At 45.9% G+C, this 27359-nt stretch overlaps 1 protein-coding gene across 2 annotated transcripts in view; it reads right to left on the reverse strand.

The window, feature by feature from the left end:
• The window catches only part of LOC308618181 (kalirin-like), a gene marked incomplete at its 3' end in the record, with an annotated part of 111949 nt that overhangs the window by 10117 nt on the left and 74473 nt on the right, over window positions 1-27359 (reverse strand). Inside the window, exons 15-23 of one of the 2 annotated variants that reach the window (XM_081235677.1) lie at window positions 26591-26844; window positions 22892-23015; window positions 21731-21790; window positions 8014-8041; window positions 7103-7274; window positions 5854-5975; window positions 5036-5167; window positions 3385-3549; window positions 1129-1207 (exon numbers count right to left, since the gene is read on the reverse strand). In XM_081235677.1, the coding sequence (XP_081091803.1) occupies window positions 1129-1207; window positions 3385-3549; window positions 5036-5167; window positions 5854-5975; window positions 7103-7274; window positions 8014-8041; window positions 21731-21790; window positions 22892-23015; window positions 26591-26844 (1136 nt within the window). Of the gene's footprint in view, window positions 1-1128; window positions 1208-3384; window positions 3550-5035; window positions 5168-5853; window positions 5976-7102; window positions 7275-8013; window positions 8042-21730; window positions 21791-22891; window positions 23016-26586; window positions 26845-27359 lie in introns of those variants that run through there. The other variant, XM_081235676.1, reaches the window with a different exon arrangement.

The following is a 27359-nucleotide window of genomic DNA, read 5'->3' on the forward strand; positions in this document are numbered from 1 at the left end:
TAGCTTAAATAACTTTAGTATACTATCTGCATGGCATCCAGAATACTACATTACTCAACAAGCTTCATCATCATCATCATCATCATCACCATGTAAATTTCCACTGGCTTTATTTTTTCTGTTTGGCTACACAAAGAAGACAGGAAAGTAGAGCTAAAGCTGGTTTTTGATGAAAGGAGCTGTAACAAAAGGCAGTGAATTACATTGTTACTCCTGCCTAAGAAATGGGAATAATGAACATTTTTGCTCTCTCCACAACCTCTGTCACAACCATGTAGGAAATTTTACCCTTCATTGAGAGACGTCAATCAGAGATGGAGAGGATGCTAATGGCCCCTTGCTAGTGAGTGCTCTTTTATTTACACATCACAGGAGGGTGGGTGACTTGTAAGATCTACCCACATTCTCTCACCTAGACCTCCTGGAGACCAATACATCACAGGCATGTAAAATCTTCCCATCAACGATTTTGTGAGACAGGTGATACACTATTTTTCACTATTCTGTTAAAAGTCACATTTCTATCCTTTTCATTTTTGAGGACACATTTTTCTAACCAAAAGAGAGAGAGAGAGACCTGTATCCAACAATTAGTGCTTATGCATTCTTCTCAAGAACACATGGAACTTCTTATGAAAATTGACCATATACTATTCACAAAGCAAGTCCCAACAAAAATCAAGGAATCAGTATCATATAGACCAAATTCTCCAACCACAAAGCAATTAAATTAGAAATCAGTAGTAAGAAGACAACTTTTTAAAATCTCATACATTTGGAAATTTTAAAACAGTTCTACAGTTGGGTCAAAGAAAAGAATCATAGTTGAAGGAAAAATACCTAGAACTGAATAATGAAAATGCCACATATCAGAACTCAGGATTTAGCTAAAATTGTACTTTGAAGAAAAGACTGAGCCTTAAATTCTTATATTAGAAAAGTAGAAAGGCTGAGAACTTGAATGTAAGCAGTTAGAAAAAGAACCGTAGAAAATACACATAAATACTCTAGTTTTTTCTTAGTATAGAGAAAATGCACTTAGTGAAAGAAACACAAAACAAGAAGTCGTTATTATCATGTGATGTTTTTAAGTGTTCATGAATGAAGAACAGAAAACTGGGTTATTACCTTCCAATTTCATTCAGCTCCGTATAAGCTGAATCAAAATTTTCCTTCCAAGAAATGGTGGCACCATCAGCAGCAGCATCTTTGGAAGAGAAAGAATCCATTTATAATATTGAGAAAGCCATCTAAGAATAACGAAAAGGTTAACAGGAAAGCTCCAGCATCACCCCCAAAGCAATTATCATGACTACATATGGAATCTAACTCAGTGGGAAAATGCCACAATTCTCTGAAATGTTATCCTAAAAAAATATTATCCAAGGGGAAACTGACATGACAGAGTCAGACTCCCTGTACCATTTCCATAAACGAAGGGAACACTCCGAACAATCAGAAATGTAACTTCTGGAGGTTGTCAAATAGAAATCTGCTAGAAAAAATTAAAAGGGAGAAAGAGGGGCTTCCCTGGTGGCACAGTGGTTGGGAGTCTGCCTGCTAATGCAGGGGACACGGGTTCGAGCCCTGGTCTGGGAGGATCCCGCATGCCGCGGAGCGGCTGAGCCCATGGGCCACAACTACTGAGCCTGCACGTCTGGAGCCTGTGCTCTGCAACGAGAGAGGCCGTGATGGTGAGAGGCCCGCGCACCGCGATGAGGAGTGGCCCCCACTTGCCGCAGCTAGAGAAAGCCCTCGCACAGAGGCAGAAATGAATAAATAAATTACTAAACTCCTACCCGCAACATCTTCTTTAAAAAAAAAAAAGAAAAAAAAAAAGAAAAAAAATGTTTAAAAAAAAAATAAAAAATAAAAAATAAAAGGGAGAAAGAAAAACACTTTGAAAGGCCTAGAAAAGCCAGTGAGAATCAGGGCTGTAGGGAGGTTGCGGCGGAGAGGAAAGGGGAAGAGCTATACGGCCAAGGAGAAAAGGAAATGAACGTGCTCAAAACATTCTAAAAACTGCTCTTCCTCTCTCCTTTGTCCTCAGCATTAATGAGCTTATCTGGTGTATTGAGTGATTTAGCCTAACCCAAAATCTTCGGTGGTATTACTTTGTATGATGCATTAATTCCCTGGCAATGATTTACACACACACACACACACACACACACACACACACACACAAGCACGCACACCAATATCTGTCTGTGTTGACTGCTGGGGAGCAAGGCTCACAAAAAGCAGCAAAACAGAAGCAGCGGTCATCCCTGGGCGGGATTTAGGCAGTGGCCTGGGAGAAGAGTAGTCAAGGCTGCAGCACGTCTCTTTTGACCCCGGTCACCTCAGGCTGCCCAGAGCACAGCCGGGCTGAGCCTGGACATGGCTTACCCATACTGAGTTCTCAGGAAATAGAGAACTGGGGCCAAGGTTTCCCAGGGAGTCACAGGCCCCTGCGAGCAGAGCGGAACCGGGTTGGCAGTGGGGAGAGGCCTGGGGAGCATTTCCGGAGCTAACCACGGGGGCGGGGCTGCAGCCCGGGGCCCTAGAGGGTCCACAGCTCCTCTTGAGACTCCAGGATGCCCTTAACCCAAAGACACAGGTTCACTGTCTTTTAACTACAGTGACCTCCTCTCCCTGCCCCAACATACACAGTCCACTGCCCTGCACTGCCCAAAACCTTGCTATTTGGAGATTTCTTTAGGTTAACAAGTTTCCTCTTACAAAATGTCCCAGGGACCAAGGTGGCTTGATGAGATAATGAATAGGGGGGCAAAATAAGAACCACGTTTGTAAAATACTCATGTGCAGCTAGTTAAATGCATATCTTAGTTATCCAACACATCTATGTAAAAACATATCCATGTTGAAACAAGACATTCTGGGAGGGTTGGGGGTGGAGAAACTATTGAATACTCATTTTGACTCAAATCCCTCAGGCAGGTTGCTTTCCTCTCCCCGTTTTAAATTGGTGAGTGGGGCTGAGGTACACTTAGGCCGGCAGGGGTTCCCAGGGAAGAGGTGGCTCGGTGTTCCCGCCTCAGAAGAGGGTTGGTGGCATTCATGTGACTCACGGCCCCTGCCTGCCCCTCTTGGTTCCTGGAGACACACACAGGCGCCCGGGAACCTGGCAGGCCCAGGGTAGACACGGGTGGCAGCTCTAACTTGAGCCCTGCACTTTACGGAAACACCCTTCGTGAGGCCTCTGAAATGCTCCGTGGCAGAAGCCGCCAAGGAAATTCAGGTCCCCTCTAGCTCAGTGGCCTATTGACACTGCCAGTGGGCAGTGACATGCCAGTGGGCAGCCTGTGCCAGTGAGTATGTGACAGTCGGCCAGGTGTCTTGTCTCTATCGCCTGGGGTACCGGGCATGGCTGGGACTCACCGTATTCTGGAAGTCGCACGAACTCTGAGGGCTCGCTGGGAAGGCTGATCCCCCAGGGGTTACTGGCACTGACTCTGAACTGATAAGGACTCCCAGGACTGAGGTCCTCAATGACAAGGTAAGTGTCCAAGGTCGAAGCTACCGACTGCTGCCAGGCCTGGGAACCTAGGGCACAGTTTCCGAGGAGAAGGAAAGAGGAAAGGCCAGAGACACATTGTTTCAAAGACCTTCAGCAAACAAAGAAAGGAAAAGTGACAAATTCCATTCAAGGGACAGTTGTGGTCACTGCCTCAGGCCTTGAGAGCCTGTGGGCTAACTGTGGCAGGCTTGGGTTCAATTTCCTAAAAGACTGAACACGTCATGAGAGCAGTGCAAGCAGTTGGCCTGTAGAGTCTGTTCATTTTCAAATGGGCACATGGGAGAGTGAAAAGACATAGAGCATGCAGAGTTTACAGCACACATGGCACATTTTTAATAAGGCCAGAAAAATATATTGTAAATTAATATCGAAGTGAGAGAAAATATGCATTTGGAAATTGAAACAGAAAGGAAATGAACATGTATGGAGCATTAGGTACATGTAAAATACTGCGGAAGGAGTCCTCCCATAAGCCTCTCATTTAACCTTCCCACTTAAATCCTCAGAAATCCTATGAGGTTGGGAGGATTAATCTCACTTTACAGATAAAGAAACCAAGGCTCAGAATGATTAAATAACTTTCCCAAGAGAACTCAGTTCATCTTATGAACTATGACCTGAATAATGCTAAGGGAAATACAGGCTTGGAGAGATGTCTCTCAGCTCAGCATCGATCGATACCTTTGTGCTGCGTTGAGAGACACAGTGAACAGCTAAAGAAAGAGGCAAACATAAATAGCTTTATAACTGCAGAGGGCCTGTTTAAGAGAAGAAAGAAGGGTTAAAATAAGACGAGTAACAGAGAGTAAAACAGAGGATTCCGGTTCCAGGTGCAAACAGTTGCTTTCAATTCAGGTGTGTGACTCATCACATGGTTCAGAGAGGTGTTTTAACAATTAGAGCTACCTGGCAGCTTCTCATTTCAACGAATTCTTCTTGATAATAGTTGTTTCTAACTGCTAAGGAAATGTATGCACTCTTAGCATGTAAATGTAACAAATTTAAAAACTGAACAATTTAAAAAGTCATCATACATATATATATATAGTGGTCTCTAAGGTTTGTCTGGGGGTAGAGCTCTGCTTTTGCCACCCTAGTTACTTCTCTGGGAGAAAGATCACAGATTAGCAAACTAGAGACCTGGGTTCTCGTGCCAGCTCTGCCTCTTATGAACCCCAGCCTTGTGTTTCTTAACTTTCTTTAAGCTTTAGCCTCCTCATCTGTAAAATGGGCCCGATGGTCCCTGTCTGGGTGATCGGGCTGGTTAAGTGCACATGAAGGTGCTTTGCAACCTGCCATGAGTCATTATCATTCTGGCAAAAAAACCCTGCTCTGTGTTTGAGATCAAAGGTGGCTGTAGCCCCGGCACTGAGGCCTTTGTGCTGAGTTGGAAGACAATAGTTGGAAGGAATAGCTGATGAAAGGCAGAGAGGCAAATAGTTTTATGACTCTGAAGGCCCTCCTTAAGAGAAAGAGAAGATAGAAAAAGAAGAGCAGGGGGAGATGGCACACCTTCCTCTCTGTACTCCACAGTGTAACCAGAAATAGTGCAGTTTCCTGTGCTGGATGGGGGCAGCCAGCGGAGAATCACGGAGGTGCAGCTTCTCTCCTGGGCAATGGGGCGGTTAGGGGCCGCTGGAACACCTACAGGGACAGAAATTAGGATCAAATGCTATTTCTGCAGAACTTGGCATTGTACACCAAGGCTGAAAGTCACCTAGGGAATGTCGACACCTAACCTGTGTCTCAAATGTTTCCTATGACCTTCTCCACCGAGTGGCACACCTTTCCCTAGGCCCGAGGGAGAGCTGGGAGATATACCTTGTTGTCAGAAGTTCTTCCTCGGACTAAAGGCTACATACACCCTGGAGAGAAAGCTTGGTCAGAGAACTAGGCTTTAGGAGGTGTACAGTAGGGTACGGACAGCTCTTATCAAAGATTCATTCTGTTCCCATTTGCTGGAACTTTGCTTTGGAACTTTCACAATGTACCTCTTCTTTCCCAGGTCTCAGGGATCCCTTGTAATGTCCAGTTAAAATGTTTGACTAACACAAATTCATAAAGACAGAAAGTAGAATGGTGGCTGCCAGGAGCCGGGGGTGGGGAGGAATGGAGAGTCGTTGTTTAACGGGTGCAGAGTTTCAGCTTTGCAAGATGAAAAGAGTTCCAGAGGTGGATTACACAACAGTGTGAATGTACTTGACACTACTGAACGGTACCCCTGAGATTGGTAAAAAGGTAAATTTTATGTTATGTGTATTTTACCAGAATTAGAAAATGAATATGAAAAAGAAAGCACAAATAATGTTTGACTATCCAAGAGACTGTACCTTGCACTTTAACGGTAGCAGACGTTGATGTGGTGCCGTGGTCATTTGCTGCTATGCAGGTATAAATACCGCTGTCTTGGGGCATCAGATTGCAGATTTTCAGGGTGATTTCCCCAGAATCACTAGGGACACGAAGAGGATGCCCTTCAGACTCCAGTAATGAGACAAGTGACTATAAAAGTATAAGGGGTGCTGAGCTGAGTCCTTAGGACCAAGGTCTAGTCCCTGTTCTGTTACCTTCTTATACACCTGGGTGAGAACCTTGCCTCTCCATCTCCCCAATGCCATACAGAGGAAGAAAATTCTTGCCATGCCCATCTCTCAAGTTGGTTGTAAATGAGGCTTAGTAGAGGAGTAAAATGGGATAAGAATCAGAACGTGGTTTGAAATATATAAAGTCCTATGCAAATACTGGTCGCCAATATTACTAGTGTCATTGCCACCTAGCAACTTGGTCCTAAAACATTTTCAGTCCACAATCAATAACAAGTGGTACAAGAAAATGGAAAGAGAATGAAATGTTCAAGTATTTCACATTCTACATAACTTTCCTAGTAGTCCCAGCCTGGGGTCCAGGACATCAATGGGAAGAACTGCTCTGAAAGGGTTAAATGCAGAGGTCACAGTCAGCCTTACTCCCTCCTCACTGGTCGTGACAAAACCTGGTGATCTTCATGAGCCTCACCATGCACTGACTCTCACGCTAAGCTCCCTGGGTCCACTGATATTTCAGGACCTGGCCAGGGAGTCTCTGCTGGGAACACCATTTCACATGCAAAAACATTAAGTTAAAGGATGAAGTGCCTTGATCCTAGCTGTTTCTTCCATAAATGTTTCTTGAGCATCTAGGGCTCGTTACGGCTTTCCTCTGTAAGCAGTACTGTGCAAGAAAGTTCTTAATTAGCCACAATAAATATTAACAGAATAATTGGGAGGCAGTCAACCAAATTTGTTAAATAGTCTTTGTGAGAAGCATGCTTGTGGCTGGATTTTCTGTTTTCTATTGCACACTTTGGAGTAAGTCATTTTTGTTTCTTCTAAGAAAGTTGTTCTTTAGTTAATGAAGGAATTGAGTATATCACTGTTTCACAGGATTCCGAGGGGCACAAAGTTTCTGTGCTAGAATAGGCTCCAGGGCAGCTCTTCTTCTTGAGAGACCAAGTAACCAGAACAGGAGCTACATGCCAGACTTAGCCTCCGGGTACTGCACTGAGGTGCTGGGGTTGCTGACGTGGGGACGTTAGCTTACCAGGAGGAGACCGTGTACGTAGCTGAGCTGTTGTCAGTGTCAAGGATGTTCTGGTCTGGACCCTTCCAGGTGATGGTGGGCTTTGGCCGCCCACAGACTTTGCACTGCAGTGTCACTGTGTCCCCAAGCAAGCAGGTCACATCCACTAAGGGCACAAGGAATTCTGGCGCCACTGTGGTCAAATCAACATCGACATAAATTTGCATCATTCAGAACAGACAGAATAAAACAGCTATTTTTTTTTTTTTTTTTTTTTTTTTTTTTTTTGCTGTACGCGGGCCTCTCACTGCTGTGGCCTCTCCCGTTGCGGAGCACAGGCTCCGGACACACAGGCTCCGCGGCCATGGCTCGCGGGCCCAGCCGCTCCGCGGCATGTGGGATCTTCCGGGATAGGGGCACGAACCCGTGTCCCCTGCATCGGCAGGCGGACTCTCAACCACTGCGCCACCAGGGAAGCCCAAAACAGCTATTTTGTAACACAACCCTCTCATTCCCCACCCACGTTGTGTAACGATTCAAATAACCTTCAGCTTAACTCTGTAGCATCACCTGTGTCCCGTGAAAAAGTATTTTTAAAGTAATAAATGTTTATTTTAGATTAAATTAGGAAATATAGATTAAGAAAGAGAAGAAAAAGCTCCATGGTGACATCACACAGGGGTTACTGTGAACAGTCTGGTATATATCTTTTTAGACTTTATATAAACACATATTTTCTTTAAAAAGTGGATCCCATTATACACATTACAAGGTGTGGTCTTTTTCATCCTAACAGTGTATCCTAAACATTTTCCTTGTCCGTAAGTAGAGAACTATATCACCATTGTTTAAAGGTGCTACCTCAGTGCTGGATTTGCCATAATTTATTTAGCCAATCGCCACGTACTCAATTCTGTCACTTTTTAACTCACCTTCTTGGATGAAATTTGGATTTAAGATCTGAAAAACACAAAGAAACAGAAAATTGCTTAAATCCTAAACTACTAAAAGAGAACGGGAGACTTCTATCCTAGTGAGTAAAAAGAAAGTACAGTTTGGGGCGAGAAGCGTGGAGCCCAGCTCCTGTGGCTTGTGACTGCATCACTATTGCAGTAACAACAAGGGCACCTGGTTTACTTTCCCATCTGCTCTGACTGTTCACATTCCCTCTGGGCAGCCCAGGCCCCAGGCAGGTTTACTGTGACTGCAGAGCTGGGCTGGCCACAGCTGGCCTTGTTATCCTCCGTCACCTCACCTGCTCTTCCTCCCTGCCATGTGCATAAAAACCCATTCTCCCCCACCTCAATATGCACTCAAGCATCGTGATGGCACTGATTCTTCCCAGCATCGGGAATTTTTAAAAACAGAGCAACTGACATTTATTAAACTGGAAGAGTCATGGACATTAACCAGCCCAGTGGTTTCCTTCCAGCAGCTAAATGCAGAGCTTGTCTAGTTGAAGCGGGAAGAGGGAAGTCCCAGCTGTCCATCCTGCCCCCCTGAACTGCTCCTGTAGCCCAGGCCTCCACAGGGCAACTTGAAAAGCACTGCACAGCCCTTTTGGCTACATGGTTGAGGAAACAAGAGACTTGGGCTGCCCTATCTGGTCACGTGGCTGGTTGGCAGAGGCCGTGCTGGAGCCCTGTGCCCACTACAATGTCTGCTTTGTGACACCATGGATCTTACAGAAGGGAAGACCTTCCAGTCGACTGGCAATTACCCCTTCTTGAGAAGATATTGCCTTGGTTTTTCTCCTACCTTTTGTATTACCTCTAATCCTACAGTCTGGGTCATAAAGCTGGGTGGGGTGAACAAGATCTGGGCTTCCCAGTAGGAGAGGCTGGGCCTTACCTCTTTTGCTTAATGTGATTTTATCCTCGTTTTAAAAAACTTACTATCATCACTTTCCTTCACTGTAACATGGTGATAAATAATACCTAGTACAAAGTGTTATCATGAAGATTAAATGAAATATTGTATGTCACACAATGCTTGACAAATAACAAGTTTTCAATGACTATTTAAATAAATTATCTAAGTCTAATCATCTCCCTTCTGCTAAGAGGCCTACTGTTGCAGGGGCTTATCTCTAACAGTTTATCTTGCAAAATTCTTCTTTCCTTCATAATGAAGCTAGGAGGCTCATGTGTCTTGCAACTCGTCTGTTGGGGCAGTCACACTTATCTCCCCAGTTTACCCAAGTCATAGGTGAACTTGGCTTCTGTGTGGTTTTACCTGACACAGGCATCCATACGATCCCTTTGGAAAAAGATATTTCCTCCTCTGAGTTCCCCTCTGCAAACCGATTGCCTGCATCTACCACCCAGGTTTTTCACAAAGCAGGCTGCAGAAAACTCTTGCAACGCCAAGTCCCGGGGCTGAGTGTCTCAAGACTCTGACCATCACGGTGCCCTATACTAGTCTCCAAAGGCCACTCACACCACCGCCCGGCCTGCTTTTAAATGAACGGTTTTCAATCCTTGGCCCAGGTGACTTTAAAAACACACACAAAAAAACCCCAGTGCCTGGGCCTCATGCCTAGAAATTCTGTTTTAATTGGTGTGAAGTGGGGTTGGGATCAGCAGTTTTAAAAGCTGCCTCAGGTGAATCAACATGCAGCCTGTTAAGGAAAGCTGCTGAAAGTTCCCCTCCATCCAAGGGAACTGATCTCAGATAAACCAACTTCCTGCCCCTGAGTCTTTTCTGGGGGTGGGTATGGAGGATGCATGGGGCATTTGGTAAAAGTGACTGCTTTTCCCACACCTTAGAAACCGCCTCTATGTGAAGAGGCCCTGGGCCATGGTAGGCAGAGAAGTGTAGAGTTGCTCCAGTTGAAAAATTAACTAAACTACCAGTACACATGGTGGTCAGTCCAGGATCACTTGCAGGGGTTGCTAAGGAGGCCATAAACTGGTCCACCTGACTTAGGTGAGGCAGGAGAATGACATCGAACCAGTCATTTCACAGTCAAAGGAAAGGAAACTAGGAATATTTCCTAAACGTTAATAGTGGTTTTCTTGGGGTGATGAGATGAAGGGTGGCCGTCTACCCATTCAAAAAACGTTGCTTCTTGAGGCTGGTGTAAGGTTTTGTGGATACAGAGATGCTAAGACATAGGCCCTGGCCTCAGGATTTATAAAACATCTGCACATTGATGATTTTTTTTTTTCTTTTTCTTCTTACCTGGGCTTTCCAAATAGTCTGCAGTCAGTATGTTTCACTTTTGTAATTTTTTTTGTTGTTAAGGAAAATATGGTTCACTTAGAGCTATTAGACCATAAGTTCTTCAAAGATAGGAACCATTTGTTATTCATCTTTGTACCTCAGGCCTCTAGCCCCTGGTCTGCCACGTAATGGGCATTTAATACATGTTGATTGACTGAGTATTTGACCTATGTCCACATTTCAGTTCTCCAATGAATTTACGACTGATTCATACACAGAATCTGGAAGTAGGACCAAAAGATCTATAATATAATTACTCCTGGGTATAATACTATTTGAATAGAGTCTATTTTCAAACACAATGGAATGCAAACGTTTTGGAAAATGATTAAAAAACAATAAAATCCATGGCCTCTGAGAGAGGAGGGTCTTAAGAGTGTGGGTTGCAGGAGGGACTGTAAACTCTGGCAGCAGACAGAGTACATAGTATCCAGACCCTAAGCCGACATACTTCCTTGCCTTGAACAACATTCCCAAGCACCTGAGGCCTCGGTTTTATCTGTAAATTGGGGACAATAACGCCCACCTGGAAAGTTGTTTGACTGAAGGGCTCAATCTATTTCATGAAGATTTACTGAGCTGACCCTTGGTTAGGTGGTGGTGGCCTGCCCTCACTGGGCCAATGGTCTAGTGGGAAAGATGGAATTAAATGGCTCACAGTGTCCAGGAGGGAGCCTGGCTGGTGGCAACAGCCAGCCTCCAGCAAACACGGAGCACTGCCCTCTCTCTCGTCCTACCCCCACTCAATCATAAGGACTCCAGGGTAAAAAAGATTTGGGAATACTGCCAGCTTTGTTCGATGGCCTGTATTTCCCATCTTGATGGGAATCCACAAGGGAGCAGGACATCGAGTCCATGCCAGGAGACAGAGAGGAGAAAGATGACAAATGGAAGAGACAAATGGCAGTTTCCTACATTATAAAAATTTAAGTGGGGTTTCATAAACCTGCACTGTGGCAGTACTTCTATAAGCATCCCAAACGGCTGCTTAGAGAATTTCTTACCTTTTTCCTCTTTCTTGTCACAATCCCAACCGTATTAAGTATCTTGTTAAACACAGGCACCGTTTAAAAAGAAAATCTTCCTAGCTTCCGTGTAGACCTTAGTGCGAACTTTGGAGAGAAAGGCTGCTGATACGGCTTAACTGCAGCTTCTCTCTGGAGGCGGCTTGTGGAAGGCACCCATCTTCACGCCGCTGCCTCTTGGCTGGCCTAGGTGTTGCTGACAATGGTAATACCATCACTGATTTGTTTAACCTTGCATGGCTGGCATAAACTACTCACAAACTCTTTCACTTGCCCCTCCAAAGCCTTGGGAAGAGGTTCCGAGCAGCTGTTACTTATTCCCATTTCCAGAGGAGACAGGGAAGTAAGTGTAGCCTTATGGAGACAGTGATGGGGGACTGGCCCCCAGAGCTCTTCCCACCTCAGTGCTCAGTGCAGAGGCAAGGTCTGGGGAAAACCAACGCGAGATTTTGTCATCGATGTCAAAGGCCTGCCTGCTGACCTTTAATCCCCATCCTTGCTCTACATCTCATCTCTACCCAGTCCTCTGCGAACTCCTCCAGCAAGGACCAAGAGCCTGGAAAAAGTCCATACCAATGTTTTTCTAACTGTGACTCTGGATTATTATGCCCATAGGAGATTCCTCCCTCCTTTTTTCTCTTTCTGTTTTGAAGCAAATCAGAGTATGGACTGGAGAAGAGTCATGCCAACCTTCTCACACTGTATCTTGTATTTGCCTGCGGCTCCCTGTGGACTACAAGGCCCATGCAGGCAAGGGCCACGTTTCATTTCATTGTCATTGCCTCAGAGCCTAGCGTAATACCTAGCACATAAGTGCTCCATTGATATTTGTTAAAGCAATGAAAATGTGAAATGGCGGGGTCCTAATTTGGGGGAGGAGAGTTGAGAAAATGCCTGGTTGTGAACTTGGAGTGTTTTCCGATTTCCATTAATCTGGAACTTGTTCTGGAATCTCATTGGTCAGTCAGGGTCTGAGATTTAGCCAACAGTGATCTTCCTCTCCTCTCTGCTCTTCCAGAGGCCGCTCCCTATGGCTCTGATCACATGCTGCCATCTATCCACACATCTTCTCTGCATGTTAATTGCCCCACCAGACTTGTGAACCCTTCGAAGATAGTAACCTGTTCATCTGTTTTAGGTACTGTTTGTCATGTTGCTTAACATAGCACCTTGCACATAGCAAAAGATCAAGTAAAATTTGTTAAGTCAAGTTAACTGCGGCCACTCAATGAGTAGACTAGAATTTAGGTCTCCTGACCACCTTGTCTTATGATCACCGGTGGTGTGGGCAGGGACCTGAGGCATCAGTCTGGGACCCGAAGGGTTAATCATAAGATGCACCTATTTCCTAAATCCTAACATTTGCCTTCCTTAGAAACAGTCTGGGGGCCACGTAAAGTGGTGGCTGGGCAGGAGGAGGGATCTGGAATCTAAAACGGAAGTGGCTGTGGAGGGAAGAAGACATTTACATAAAATGCACGCTGTCTCTCTGGGAGACCCAAGTGCAGGAGGAGAAGGAGGCTGGTACAGGCCGGGTGGGAAAGAACTGCTGGGAAGCCCAGTTTCATTTGAACAGCAGAGGGCGGCAGGCGGTAGTGGGTCCTCCTAGAACCACCACGACGCGGTCCATCAGCAACCCAATTTCTTCCTTCCGGAGAGAATTCCATTCCTGATTCTTCTTCAAAACGGAAGGGCAGTGAGGTAACAGGAAAGAATCACAGGCGAAATCAACCAGCAATGACTAACACGCTGCGCTCTGAGGAAACCTGGAGTCTATTTTTCTTGCCAGTCAGTGTCCAAGATTCTGACTTCAAGACCCAAGAGTGAGGGTGAAATCCCATCTGCCTAGAAAAGCAGCTGTCAACTGACTCCAGAAGAAAAATACCTGTTTTTTTCTAAATCCCTCATCACCTGTCACAGAACACAGTTCAAAACTACATATCGAGAGCGCTGAGGGAATAAAAATGGCCAAACGAAACTCAAACCGAATGTCCTGAACTCAACTCAGAGCTACCTTGAATAAAACAACATTTCTGTCTTCTGCTTCTTCTTTCTATTCTGTTTATGCTTGTTTCATATGAATCTGTGTTCAGAGGAGGAAGGAGAGGGATTTTAGATGATGAGATCTGGCAATAAAATGAACAGGTACCAGAAAAACACTCTCTAAAAATTGAGGTATGATTTCTGGTTTGGAGGTTTAACCCTTCATGTTTCCAATCTGGCCAAACCAGACATGATTTTCTAATCTTTTAGAATACATTTCTCTAAAAATTCAGAAAATACTCCTACCTCTGCTCATCTCTTAACAGGACATAAAATAAATTGCAGTAAAAAAAAATACATAAACTCAACACAATCCTGAACAGCAACAGAATTCTCTTTGAACTAGTTCTGTACCTCCCAAGTATTTTCATTATCATTTAGCTCTAAGTATTTTTCTTCAACCATTTTTTTCCTTGACCCAATTGTAATAGCATTGTTTTAAAATTTACAAATGTATGAGGTTTAAAAAAATTATCTTCTTGATTTCTAACTTAACTGCATTGTGGTTGGAGAATTTGGTCTATACAATACTGATTCCTTGATTTTTGATGGGATTTGCTTTATGAGTAGTACATGGTCAAATTTCATAAAAAGTTCCATGTGTTCCTGGGAAGAACGTATAAGCACTAATTGCTGCATAGAGCTATGAATGTCCATGTGTGGAGCACATTGTTTCACAGGGACTTCTAGTTCCAAACCCCTCTCCTATTCCTCCTCGGTGTTTTGCTTAAAGAACATTTACTGTGTTCTCAAAAATAAAAAGGATAAAAATATGACTTTAATAGAATAATGGAAAAAAAATCTATCGCCTGTCCCACAAAACAGTAGAGGGGAAAGGAACGGAATGTGCATGCATTGGTCTCCTGGGGCTGTCAGCCACAGAGAAGTCTGTCAGGGTGGGACTGGGGTTGCAGGGTGGGATGGTGAAGCGGCGGTGTCATCACTTCCCTCCTATAAGTCACGTCTGCAACTTGGAAGCCAAGATCTTGACTTTGAATATTCAAAGTCTTTATAGATGAATGTTCTGAGGTCTCCTCCCTCAATGATTTGACCTTGATCATACCCCTATCCCCTAAGCTTCTTTTATTGAGTGAAACACCGTTCCAGAGTCTGTGGACCCACAACAGGTTACAGTGTGTTCCGAGGACATGGGAGAGTGGAAGGTTGATTTGTGGGAATTCCCACGCCCGAGGCTTCTTCCCTGACATCCCCAGCCGCACTCAGCCGCTGTCATTTCTGCTTCCCCCACGGCTCCTCCTTTGCCTTTCACAGGCGCTCATTCCTCTCCCTGTCCCGCCCATCAGGGTCAGGTATTTACCACCTTTCATGAGATCGATGGCAACAGCCCTCCAACAGGCCTGCCTGTCCCCACTGTTCTCAGTCAGGTGCCAGTGACCTTCCTGAAGTTCAGAATGAATCACCCTGACTCTGCCTGACAACCTTCCACTGCTCCTTGCTGTCCACTGGACTAAGTCCAGGCTTCCTAGCAAGTCCCCTGAGGCCTCCAGAGTCTGGTTTCAACTCACCTGCCAGGCTTTATCTCCCACCACTCTTCCCACATACCTAAACCCCGGCTACCCAGACTGCTAGTCTCTTCTCAAAATGTGCCAGGCACTCTCATACCTCTGGACCTTTGCTCAAGCCCTTTTCTGACCCTTCACCTTTTTCCAAGACTGCTTCCATCCTATCAGTCCCTCCAACCCTTACCCTGCCATCGTGGGAAGCCAATGACCACGCTCACAGGCATCCTGGGAGACAGGTTGTGAATACATAACCTTGGGGAAGTTACTAACATCTCTGTGCTCTCTCACCTGTAAAACAAAAATAATAATAGTACCTACGTCAGGGTGCTGTTGGGAGGAAAGGACTCAGCACGGAGCCAGATATATAGGAAAGGCTGATAAACAGTAGCTACTGTTATTAGCCCAGGGCCTGAGTGGATGTCTAAATATTCACCGAACGAGTACATGAATGGCTCCATGCCTCCATGAGAGCAAGTTTCAAAGTCTGCTGTATAACGCAGACGTTTAATCAGAGCTGCCTCCCTCATCTGACGGCAGTAAGCAGTGGTAGGGACCAGATCTTACATAATTCTTTGGCCCTCCATAGTACTCACTGCGATGCCTTGTGTCAACTGATTTTTGTTATATTGAGTTGATTAGGAAAACACGTTGAGTGAGCCAGTAGGTGGACCTCGACAGCACGGGGTGTGGGCAACGGAGGTGGTGACCTCTGCCCCGCTGATAGCTGGCTCTGAGAGCGACTTCTGGGTCAGTGGCACCTTGTAATCTCACTGGTGTATGACCTAAATGAAATGGGCTAGGCCTGCAGACGAGCGTGAGGGTGTGCCGAGTGACTGTGCTGGTCTGAGAAACCAATTCAGACATTTCCGGCCCTTGAAATTGGACCTCTTTCTTGGCTTTTATGTCTGGACTCCTGAGTCATTGGGAGAGGGGTGTGGTGAGGCCAAATAATTAGCCCAACTGTCAAGGGATTAAAAAAGTTGTTGAGGAAGAAATTCTCCTCTAACAAGCAAATATGCAACAGAGGAGGGCCTGAACCTGACCCTCCTTAAGGAAGTACCTTGGGGAGCAGACTTCCCATCACCTGCCACGTTTGACATCTCAAAGCACCACAGTCAAGACCTGCCCTTTTTCCTGGTTGTATGACCATGACCTTTCTGAACCTGTTTCTTCTAGGAGGGTAAGAAAACCGAATCTTCACCAGGCCGTTGGAAGGAACAGAAAGCATGACAGACGTGACTAATGCTGTAGAAGATCTAGTAATTAACCTCCCGGGAGGGAGAAACGCCAGCTCCAGTCTGCTTAGTGCCCTTCTCCCAGTGGCAGAATATAAATCAATCTGCATGCGGAGTTAGAACAGAGCTAGGCAAAGCAGAGTCAGTCTCGGGGCCCAACCTATCAGGTCTATTACAAAGAAAATATTTTGTAAAAATAAAACGAGAGGCGTGTGATGCTTCACTTTTTCTCCCAAGAGTTCTTTTCATTAAAAAATTCTTTTATAAAATGCAGAAACAGGCACCGGTAGAAACACTGGTGATGCCAGGAGGTCAGTCACCCGACTAGGGGTGTAAAAGTTTCCTTCCGTCTGTCTGGCCAGGTTATTTTGAAGCTCCGAATCTGGGACAAGGCGCCAAGGCAGCTGAGGTGGGAGCAGCAGCCTAGCTCTTTGAAGACGTGGAAGCTGGGCCTGGGGAACTGTGGATTTGGGGAGGGAAAGAAAAGTTCAGCTCTGGCCACTCAAGCCCTTCCCAGAGCCGGAAGTGGACACTCCAGCTGGGTCTCGGGAGGAAATGTACCCAGGCCATTCCCGCCACACCCCCTGCAGAGCAAGTTTCAGGGGCAAAGCACACAATCTTCTACTTTCTCTCCTGCTGGGGTCTCACTGTTGTCAGAGTCAGACGTTCAGGAGAGCAAAGTCTTTGGATGTCACACCTTAGATCTGCACAAGGCTCAAAGGGCTCATGTCCCTTACATAAACACCCGTGCCCTCAGAGCTGTGCGACCTCCCACAGAGAACCCCGAGGCTCAGAAAGGCTGACTGGCCCGAGGTCTCATAGCCGACAGGGCCCAGACTGCAGTCCAGGTTTTCTGGCTCCCGTTCCAGTGTTCTTTCCATGTGATACTGCCTTTTGTGTGATTTTTATCTAAGTCCTACTTCAGCCTTGGAGGGCTGGGATGGGCAGAAAAGATATTCCTCTTTGCTGAGCTCGAAAGTTAAATAACAAATTCGCAGAGGAAAATTGGCCCTGGAAGGCACGTCTTCTTGTCTGCCAGAAACTGTGTTTTAGATTAAAACCTACCTGGACTTGGAGGTGGGAGGGGCTCCAAGAGAGGAGCAGGATGGTGTCGGGTGGGGGAACAAGGGCCAGGGAAAACCAGAAACTGCCTTCAGGGCACCCGCTCACTTTTGAACAGGAAGTTACAACTTCCTCTGCCTCAGTTTCCTCTTCTCAAAGCCTTGGAAGGGGCTGGAGGGATGGAGAGTAAAGGGGAGTTATTGTTTACTGGCTACAGTTTCAGTTTGGGAGGATGAAACAGCTCTGAAATGAATAATGGTGACGGCTGCACACCACTGTGAAAGCATTTAATGCCACTTAAAAAAGGTAAAAATGGTGAATTTTATGTCGTGTATATTTTACCACCATAAAGAGTAAATAAATGAAGGGGATAGGGTTAATTAAAGTTTTCCAAGTTTCCATCAACTCTGAGAGTCTATGAGTCTTACCCTAATTGGAAATTTCCTTCCAAATTAGCTTCACTTTTCCAAGTGCCTTCTCTCCCACAGGATCCCAAGCCCGTTCTTACACAACAAGCACCCTGACCTCCACCCGGAGCTAAATACCTGGGGGCCAGCATCGTGACCGCACGCAGCCTGTGCCGTGGGGGAGGCTGGCCCTGCGTCAAATGGCTGGGGCAGAGATGCAGTCTTTTTGGAATCACGACAACCTCTTACTCTGATGGATTGACCATCTCTGCTAAAAGTGGTATTGGGCATTAACAAAACAATTAAGATGCATTTAATTAATTGGACTTGACATAAAAGCTGGGCTGAAGACCGAGGCCCAGGACTGGGAGGTTGGGTCAGGCTTTCCTACTCCAGTGTCCGCTGTGGGCAAGTGGCAGTGCTGGGGTTGGAGGGTAGATGCCAAAACCCAAGCATTGACAGTCTTCAGACCACGTTTCAGATGTGGCACGGATGTGGAAACCTTCCTAGCCTGGGTCCTGGGAGAAATCCAGTACAGCTCAGAAGAAATCCATGCTTCTCAGAGATGGGTGTCAGCTAAGAGGGGCGATTCTGAGCCTTGAGCCTCCAGCCCTGGCTCCAGCCTGGGCAGGGCAGGATGAGAAGCTGATAGGTGGGCATGTGGCATCCAGCTCACCATCACGCCTGCCTATCTTGTCAATAAAAGGCAATCAGCAGTCTAAGCTCTACTGGAAAAAATGAATTAATATTCATTAGTTCCCAAGAAAGCCTAGCGTTTGATTTCCAGCCTGATTTGACTCTTCTTCCATGCAGAGACATTTCTCTCATATAGAATATCCCCCTCCACTGCCACCACCAAAGTGTAATCAGTGCAGGGTAAAGAAGAAGGCTGAACTGTGCACAGGTCCGTGTCATTTTTAGAACGGTCCCCTCTGAGGTGTGCCCACGGATCAGCAGGAGGGAAGGGGGTTGTGGTCACGAGGGGATCGCACAGACCCAGAGCCAGTCCTGCAGTAGCTGGTGGTGTGGCTTGTGGTGCTGGGAGTGGGAGGTGGGTCTGTACTTGAGACCATTCACGAGCATGTGTCTACAGGGGAAGAAAAAGGATGTACACATTAGAGCAGAATTGCCTCCCTTTATATAACTGGGTATTCTCGGAAAGCTTTGTAAATCAGATTCCTAGGATTCAAGGTGCTTTATTTTCCTCTTAATTAGCTTTCAAGGATGTGCCTATATATCTCCCTAAAACAGTATGTTGGGACATATGCCGGCCCTGAGGGGAGCAAGCAGCTGGTGTGTAAGCAAAGACCCCAGGAAACTTCTCCTTAAAGGAACCCTTCAACCCACCAATTGAGAATCAGAATGCTTTGGAAGTGATATTCATGCAGAGGCAGGAGATAAGAGCTGACACATAGCTAGGCTTGGAATCAGCGTGCTGGCATCAGGTCAAGGGTGGGCAGTCAGCAGGGCAGGACTTAGCATTCGGAGATCTAACACTGAGCAGTGCACAGGGTATGTGGCAGGGGTGTCAGCTGGGGGACCAGGCCCAGGGGATCTTAGCACAGGCCACAGGAGTTGCAGTTCAGCTCAGCAGGGCACAGGGACATGCTCCCAATGAGACAACACCTATTGCAGTCATCAGGTTCAAAAGACAAGAGTGAGGTTGGGGGCCAAGCTAGGCCTGGTAATGATGCCCAAAGCTATCAGTTTAACAGCAAGAGTCCTTTATGAGGTGGCCAGCCCACCTATTTCTCAAACCGGGTCTTTAAGGTTTAGCTCTTTTCAGTAGGCACCCCCAGCCATTTTCTTCTACAATGGACATTGCAATAAAGAGCTACCTACCTACCCCTTGAGAAAATTCTCAGTTCATATTGAATAGGCTGAGTTTCTATATCTTATTTGTTATCCGTGTCTGAAAATACGAGCAGTGCCAAGATGCCTGCTTCCCCTCAGCACCTGCTTATGTGCTCAGAGTTAATTTCAACATGGCAACACAGTTCAGAAGAGCTTGCCGATCCCTACAAGGATCCATATGAAATATACAAGGGCTGCAGGCACACCTACTACAGAAACCTTGGATTAACCAGAATATTTGCAGCTTCCAACCACATTCCCCCTCAAGAGTTCCAGTTCTGCCTCAACGTATTATATTTGAAAACTTTTCAGACATGCATCGACACGGTTTTCGGCTTTCTTCTGTCCAGCACTGACATCCTAACACCTTTCCTTATGCACCAACAGCACCTCCCTGGGACCCATCTCACACAGCTCATGCAAAGGGCTGCAAGCCCTGGCTGAATAAGAACCCTAGAAACGTGTGCAATTCACAAAGCAGGGCTAAGACATGTGCGCATGCAAGCTTTTGCTTATCTAAACGTTGACTGGAGCATCGGAGTACATCAGTTAACCTTCTCAGTGTATGTTGCTCATCTGGTCCCACATCTCCCTGTGCCCAATTCTTCCTTTAAAGAGCAGAGTGGGAAAGTCATTTTTCTCCCCCTAGTCCACCAGAGCTGAAAAACGTCCCAAATTGCCTTGTGGAACACAGATACCTGGCTTTCCCTCTCCCTCCATGTATTTGCAGATGACATTTTCACTACATGCCAGCAATACTGAGGTCTGGAGATACAGGTGCCATGAGGCATCTACAGGCTGACAGATGTGGGCTTCCCAGGAGCTGGTGCCTATCCTACGAAATGCAAGGAAAGCGGAGCCAGAAGTTTCCCCCACCTTCCCCATTCTCTAAGATATATTTAGGCTATGAATGCCACATCCACCTCCTCCCACAGGGGAGCCCTGCACCGGCCCACATCTGCCAGATTTCGCTCCATGGCAACACCCACAGCCATAGGGGACTATTTTATCCTGGCAGAACTCCCACTTTCAACCACTGGTCTCTGGCCTGATTCAACTCAACTGGTGCCTTCCACCACTGACTTACCCCTCCTGGAGCCACATGGTCTTCCTTGGGTTTTGTGGTGGTTGTCATAATATGGTGGTGGCTTTCTTTGGGATTAGGTCAAATTAGAATAAGAATAATAAAGGTTCCATCTAGTTAAGTGAAAAGCGTAGGGCTATAAAAAGGAAAAGGTTTTAAAAAAATATTCTGTATTTTGTGCATAGAAGAAACCTCTAAACTTTTATCCATTATCGGGGATGTGGGTACAGATTTGGAGAAAAGCATTTTAGTTTACTCTGAAGTGCAAAATGGCAGGGAAAGCCAAGTTTGCTCCAATTCTCTAGGTGTTGTAGATTTATGATGCTTGTCACTCAGTGGCAAGCCATGTGAGAGTCCTATTTCTATTACCCCAAAGAGTTCCTGGCCTAGAACGACCTGGAAGTTGACTGGATGTTCTTGTTGGTGGAGGTACTGGTTTCACTTCCACATCTTTGTAACCCTGGAGTATGAGAAAGGCCCCCGGGCAAGGTTTCAGCCTTCCTGTCTCTAGAGAGGCCTCTGCTAGGCCTACAGGAGGGAGGTGATCCCCAGGGTTCTTTTCCTTCGTGGCAGGAACAGCCACTGCCCAGGAGCCCTGGGGGCTGGGGAAGTGGGGGTTCTGGAGTTGCTGCGGTCACTCCCCATTTGCTATTGGCCAGCTATACACAGTGACTAGGGGCCAGGTCATCCCCCCAAGCCATACCTACTCCATGATTTTACTGGAGCCTTCAGGGAGGAATATAAGTCCCAGAAGAAAAAGAACATACAGGGGAAAGAAAAAAAGAGGGGAAAGGGAGGAAGGAGAAACTAAAACAAATGAGTTCTTATCTTTAGCTGGGAACCAACTACTCTTTATAATGCTATTTTCCATGAAAAAAAATGTTTTCTAAGTTTCCAATTACGAAGTTGGATATTTGCTACACAAAGCCAAATCTGCCAAAGAAGAAAATACTAAGCAAGCATTCAAGAGAACCAGAAGGTTTAAAAAATGCACCTAGGAAAAGTTTTCTATCAGAATCAAACTGAATTAAGTTTTGTTTTGTTTTCTGTAAGTTGGATGGGACACCGAGAGATGCCCTAATATCACAATGTATCCTTGACTGGCTGGTCACTTTTAGCAAGGTCACTGTTACAGAACACATCAAAAAAGACAATCATTGTAGGAAAGAGGACAACAATAGCTGCTTCTACCTCCATGCTAGTATTAGGGTCAAGATCATCACACTCTGACTCCTCGGAACTGTTCGTCTCCTTGATGGGCAGCATGAGGAAGGGGGAAGAAAGAGAACACAGTTAGAACACAGGCAGCTTTGGCTAGAGGGTGGGGAGAACTTGAAAGAAGCATGGACAATGGGAAATTGGGCAGAGAAAAACCAGGTGCCGCTCAGGTGGAGTGCAGATCACCTAGGGCGGCAGCATGCTCTTTTCAGGGAGAGGAGGCTGGGATCGTGTAAGCTGCTCATCTCACGGGAAATAGCAATGGAAGCAACCAAATGAAGCATGAGTGCTGTCGAATTTAAATTGTTGTCTTCTGTGAGGCTGGACTTCCCAGATGAGGGTGAGGGAGAGAGTACAATTTCTTTTCCCCAAGAAGGACATTAGAATGGGTTTTGCTTGTTCTTATTTTGCTCAGGAAGACTCAGGTAGATAATCACACATTATAACAATATTAAACATCAGCGGTTCAATTTCCATTGTCCAGAGCCATGTCTTTTCTGAGAGCCCAATGTAAAGAAAACAGATCACATCGTTTCAAGATGGGGGACAAGGGTCTGTCAAAGCTTAGAATCAGTGAGTTCACAATAACAACTGGATTGTTACAAAGCAATAACTTGGGCTTCATCAATGTGCCTCCCTTCTCTGCCTATGCATAGGCCTGAAGGTGATGGCATCTGAATTCTGGGGAAAAGAAATGAAACTTTACCAAGGACACAGTAGCCCTTAAATTCCAAACCTCAGACTTCAAAGGGTTGGAGGTTTGGAAAGCATCTCTAATCTCTTTACCCTGCATGTATTTTCAAACCTAGGATACTGAATGGGTGGCTTTGAGTACTTTAATATGAGTCAAGCATCTTGCATTTCTAAGAGAATAAATAATACTGCAGATAATTTTGCTATAAAACATCTGCACAGTATAAGGAGGAAGGTATAAAAGAAAAAAAAAAGAGATACTTACTTATTTGGATCGAAGTTGCCAGGAGAAATAAAAAATAAAACGTAAATTGATCTCGCATGCAAAATCCTACTAAAGTACTTCCCCTCTGGTCCCCATCCACCCAATTTGCCTCGTGAGAATGCTGCAGGGTGGGAGTAGATAAGAGGTCGGACACAGCTCCGGAACACCTTACTCACTTTAACAGAGACTTTGTTGCCCAGAATATCCTTGGGTTTACGAGGCCCTGTGGCTTCATTTTTACCCGTGTTCTCCACTTCCGCCCGCTTTCTCATGCGTAGAGTATGCCATGAACATGACTTCCTGTTGTACCAAAAAATGCACCAATCAAAATGGCAGGTCAGGGCAGAGTGAAGCGGTGGGTGGGCTTGCCACCCTTGGGTGAGTCAGTGGGTGAGTCAGTAGGTGAGGCGCTCCAGTCAAGCCCCTGCTTCAGAGGCCCCAAACCTGCACATCAGCTCCTGTGGTGGCTGGCAGCAGATCTCACCTCCAACAGGAAATGAGTGAGGATGAACTTTGACCCCTCCCAATAGATGTACAAGGTTGATTGTAGCATTTGAGGCAAGTCTGAGTACTAAGTGATTAAACTCTACCGAGGGAAGTTTTCATATACTGATGAGGCCTTATAGGACTCAGGAATTCCCTTCCTGAAGGGTATGATGGATGGGAGAAGACTGTGGGGAGGGGGCAATAAAATAGGAAAGATAAGGGAAGTACATTCTATAGTTTATAAGCTATTGGTACTTTCCCAGGATCAGATATAAAGACCCAAAAGGATGCTTTTGAGGTTTTCATCTCATTATTTGTATTTAGGCTGTGGCCACTCCCAAACACCGTAGTACAGATAGGAGGTTCTAGGGCATTTGACTTTATAAACTCGTGGGCACCACTCATTTATCTGGATGACTTAGGATGAAGGGTTTCTTGGTCTATGTTCTCCACATCACTCAGTGTTTGTGAATACAAGGCTCTGTCTGACAACTACTAAGAGGTCCTAGAGTTTTCCTGTTGGGAGAAGACCCAACGCGTGCTCTCAGGGAGGTGAGGGTGGCAATGTCCCTTCACACTATCTTAACTTCTTCCTTCTCACAAGAGGGTTGGGAGCTATTTCTTCACAGACCTGAAAGAGAGGCTCAGAGCAGAGCTCTTGAGTTCCACATATGTTAGGACTCAAAGACACCAAAAGCCAAGTCTCAAACAGCATCAGGGACCCTGGGCAGGCAGCGTCAGTTTCAGGTGTGGTCACAGAGTCTGGATGAAGTTCTGTCATGTCTGGAGTTAAGTGAGGCTGGTTTCCCTTCAGTGTCTCCTTATCAAATTTAGGCCTAGGCAGACAGGGCTCAATGAAAAGAGCATCATTAAGGGAGAGAGGGGAGAGAGAGAGAGGCCTATGAGATTTAGGAGGAAGGGAGATGCTCCAAAATGCGTAGCATCTCCTCCACAAAACTCCATAAATGTCACAGATTTTAGGATGACCTGGGGAAGGTGTTCTCAAGATATTTATCACTAGCATGGAGGTTTAGCAATCAACTTTCTGAGTAGGAAAGAGTGATCATAGTCATGTCCTCCAATTTTTTTTGGAAAGCGGCTCCTTCAAAAGGCAAAAAAGGATCTCTTGGCCAGACCTTCTCTTGTGCCTCCTAAAGAGGCAGGCTCCCTGGGATTCCTTGCATACCAGCTCTCACTCCAACCGTTGTTTCTGAGTGAGAAGGTCACCGAAATGAACCTCAGATAATATCACTCTTAACTGCAGACTTTCATCCCTTATCTTTACCCCCAAAGCCATGTCCCTGGCTCATTCTGAGAACATCTTGAGTCAGGGAGGTCCCTGCTGAAAAGACTCCTAGGGCAGCCGGCACAGTGCGTGTGTGCGTGAGCATGGGGCTGCATTCCTATGTTTATCACAACCCGCTGGGTCATTCGGCATGATTAGTGAGAAACTAGAAATGCTACAAGTAACACTGAGAAGGAGACTCAGAGTAGTACAAGTGGCAGGACACGCTCAATTTCGTATTCTTCTTCCCAGAAGAACGCGTCATCATGGTTTGGGGAGCTTCCATCTCTCGGCCACAAGCCTGGGGACTGATGTGGAAACAGGGTTTCAGTGACATTTATCCCATAGGCATCACAACCAACTCTGACCCTTGTGGTCACAGCAGCCCTGGGGAGGGTACGGTGAGTGCCCTTCACTGATAACTGGTGACAACCAGAGTCCATTGCTCTGCGCCACTCCCACCAACCCTTGTGCAAGAGCCACTGACAAGGAACCGAATGACCAATTGGTATTTGAACCTGCTCTCTTTTGCCCAGCCTGACACCCTTCCTACCAGTCCTCCCATGGAAGGTATGAAAAAGTGACCAAAAGATGCAAGGGAGAAGTGCTGAGTGCCTGGATAATTAGATCACAACTCATTACGAGTTAGCTAGCTCTGTAAGCCACCGATTAATAAGAACCTCAATGCTTTGAGGGCCTTTATATCCAAGGCTTCATAAAAGGTGCTGAAACCAAGTGTCTTTAGGATAAAACGAATCAGGCCTGTTGCCATTTAGGGGCCACTGCTGATTTCCAGCTGGGCCTGCAGTTACCTAGAAAGGCCAGGGTGGGGTCGGCAGTCTCTGTCGCTGAGCTAGAGAAAGCTCCAAGGAGGCGCAGCTCTGTTGGTGCTGCTGCTCAGATATCTCATGGGAGCTCCTCCACCCCGGCCGCTGGCGACCACACAGCGTGGAGAGCAGTGGAGGCCGCAAGCCAGCCCACCGCCTTCTACACTAGCCACTGGTTTACATCAGCACCTCAAGGTCGCCCAGCTGGACAGCATCCGATCTGCATCATCCCTCACCTCAGAGGTTAGAGAGAACACACATGGGCTGCTTAGAAGGGAAGGCTAGGGTTGGACCTCTGGCCACAAAGGCACTTCTTGTGTAGGAAGGAACTGCCAATGCATTCAACCAACTCAAAGAAAAAAGAAGAATCGTTTGTACATTTAGAAGTCCCAGAATAGTGCACTGAGGAAAAAGGGTCAACTAGTCTTTAACCTCATTAAAACATGCTCACGGTGAAAATTTATTTTACATATTTAAAATAGTACATTTAAAATTATTAGTTACATTACAGGTACAATGATGAACATTGTGACTCTCCATTATATTGCACAGCCTGACTTCATCCATATGGGTTTTTTTAAATAGTGCAAAATACTTTATACAGGAATGTGTTTGGAAGGGTCTTCGCAACCAAAATAAGGAAAAGAAATATCTTACAAATGACCATGAACATATATTAAAGTGACAGGGGAGGGGGAAAGTCAAAAAAAAAAAAGTTACAATCTGTACAGAGGAATTGCCATAGACAACCAAAAAGTTCCCTCTCTCCTGGGAGAAGCAGCAGGCCTCTGACCTATACAGGTCTGGCATTTGTGCTAAGGTAATTTTTTGGTGTCAATCAAAAAATATATATATATATATCAGTAACTTAATACAATATAAATAGAAGTCCAGTCCAGTGAATCCTGTGGTGGGTCAAATGGAGAAACAGGAGGCATGCCTTTTGTCACCTAGGGTTTCAGTAGGGTTCTTTTCTTAACAAGGGGGGGGAGAAAAGAAAAAAAAAACAAACAGAAAATTACAAATGAAAAGGAAAGAAACACCATCAGTGTTACCACCACCACCACCAAAAAAAAAAAAAAAAAAAATCGGAACACTCCAGCCCAGTTGCCCCCTGCTGCGTGTGGTTCCAGCACTCAAACCTTGGTTCTGGTGGCACTGTTGAGAATAAGCAGCAGTAATTCCCTACCGTGTGTTTGCATTTTTGTGTTCTTTGTTTTGAATTTTTTTTTTTAATCCACATACTCCTCTCCCGGGGAAGCCAACGAGGCACTTACTTGATGCTCCCGTCACTATTTTCTGCGGCTGCCGTGGCTTTGGTGAGGGGTGCCAGGATGTTGCCTGGGACCCAGCCCTCGGCGGCGGGGGAGTGGTCGCTGGCGGGCTGGTACACCAGGCACATGTTCTGCTGGTTGATGGCAAGGACCTGGACCACCTCACCTTGGCTCACACAGATTTCGTTCTCCTTCAGTGCATAGTAATCTTTGATCACGGCCATGGATGAGACCCCATTGCAGCCTCCCAGGTCACTCTGCCAGGAGACAAGGGCAAGAGGGACACAGACACAGGAAGGCTGGTTCACATGGGCTTGCTCTGCATCCTAATGTGTGGTTGAAAGTCAGCCTTCCCGCTAGCAGGGTAAATGGCAAGCAGAAGATTATCTTGAAAAATGGAATTATATTCATAAACGGGCTCTGAAAATGTATTTTATTTATAATGAAAATGTCTCATTAATATTATAAGTGAGAGTGAAGAGGTGGAGATACTGCCCAGCCTTAGGTAAAGGTATAAACACGCCTTCCACCTGGGAGTCCCTCCTTAGCATGCATCTTCCCACCAGCATCCTCCAGCTCATGGAAGGAAGAGTATGGCACAGACACAGGGATACGTAAGCACCTGGGCAGAGCGAGGTCAGGGCAAAGGTCAGGTGAGTGGTCACCATCCCCCAAAGAAAAGAACACAGGCTCTTTGATACATGTTTTTCTTCCTTTTGAAAAAGCATTGGTCTTACTCTACATTCTGACCCTCCTTGAGACAGGAGTAACA

Source organism: Mesoplodon bidens, assembly GCF_964165515.1.
Source record: "Mesoplodon bidens genome assembly, chromosome: 5".
Taxonomy (NCBI): domain Eukaryota; kingdom Metazoa; phylum Chordata; class Mammalia; order Artiodactyla; family Ziphiidae; genus Mesoplodon; species Mesoplodon bidens.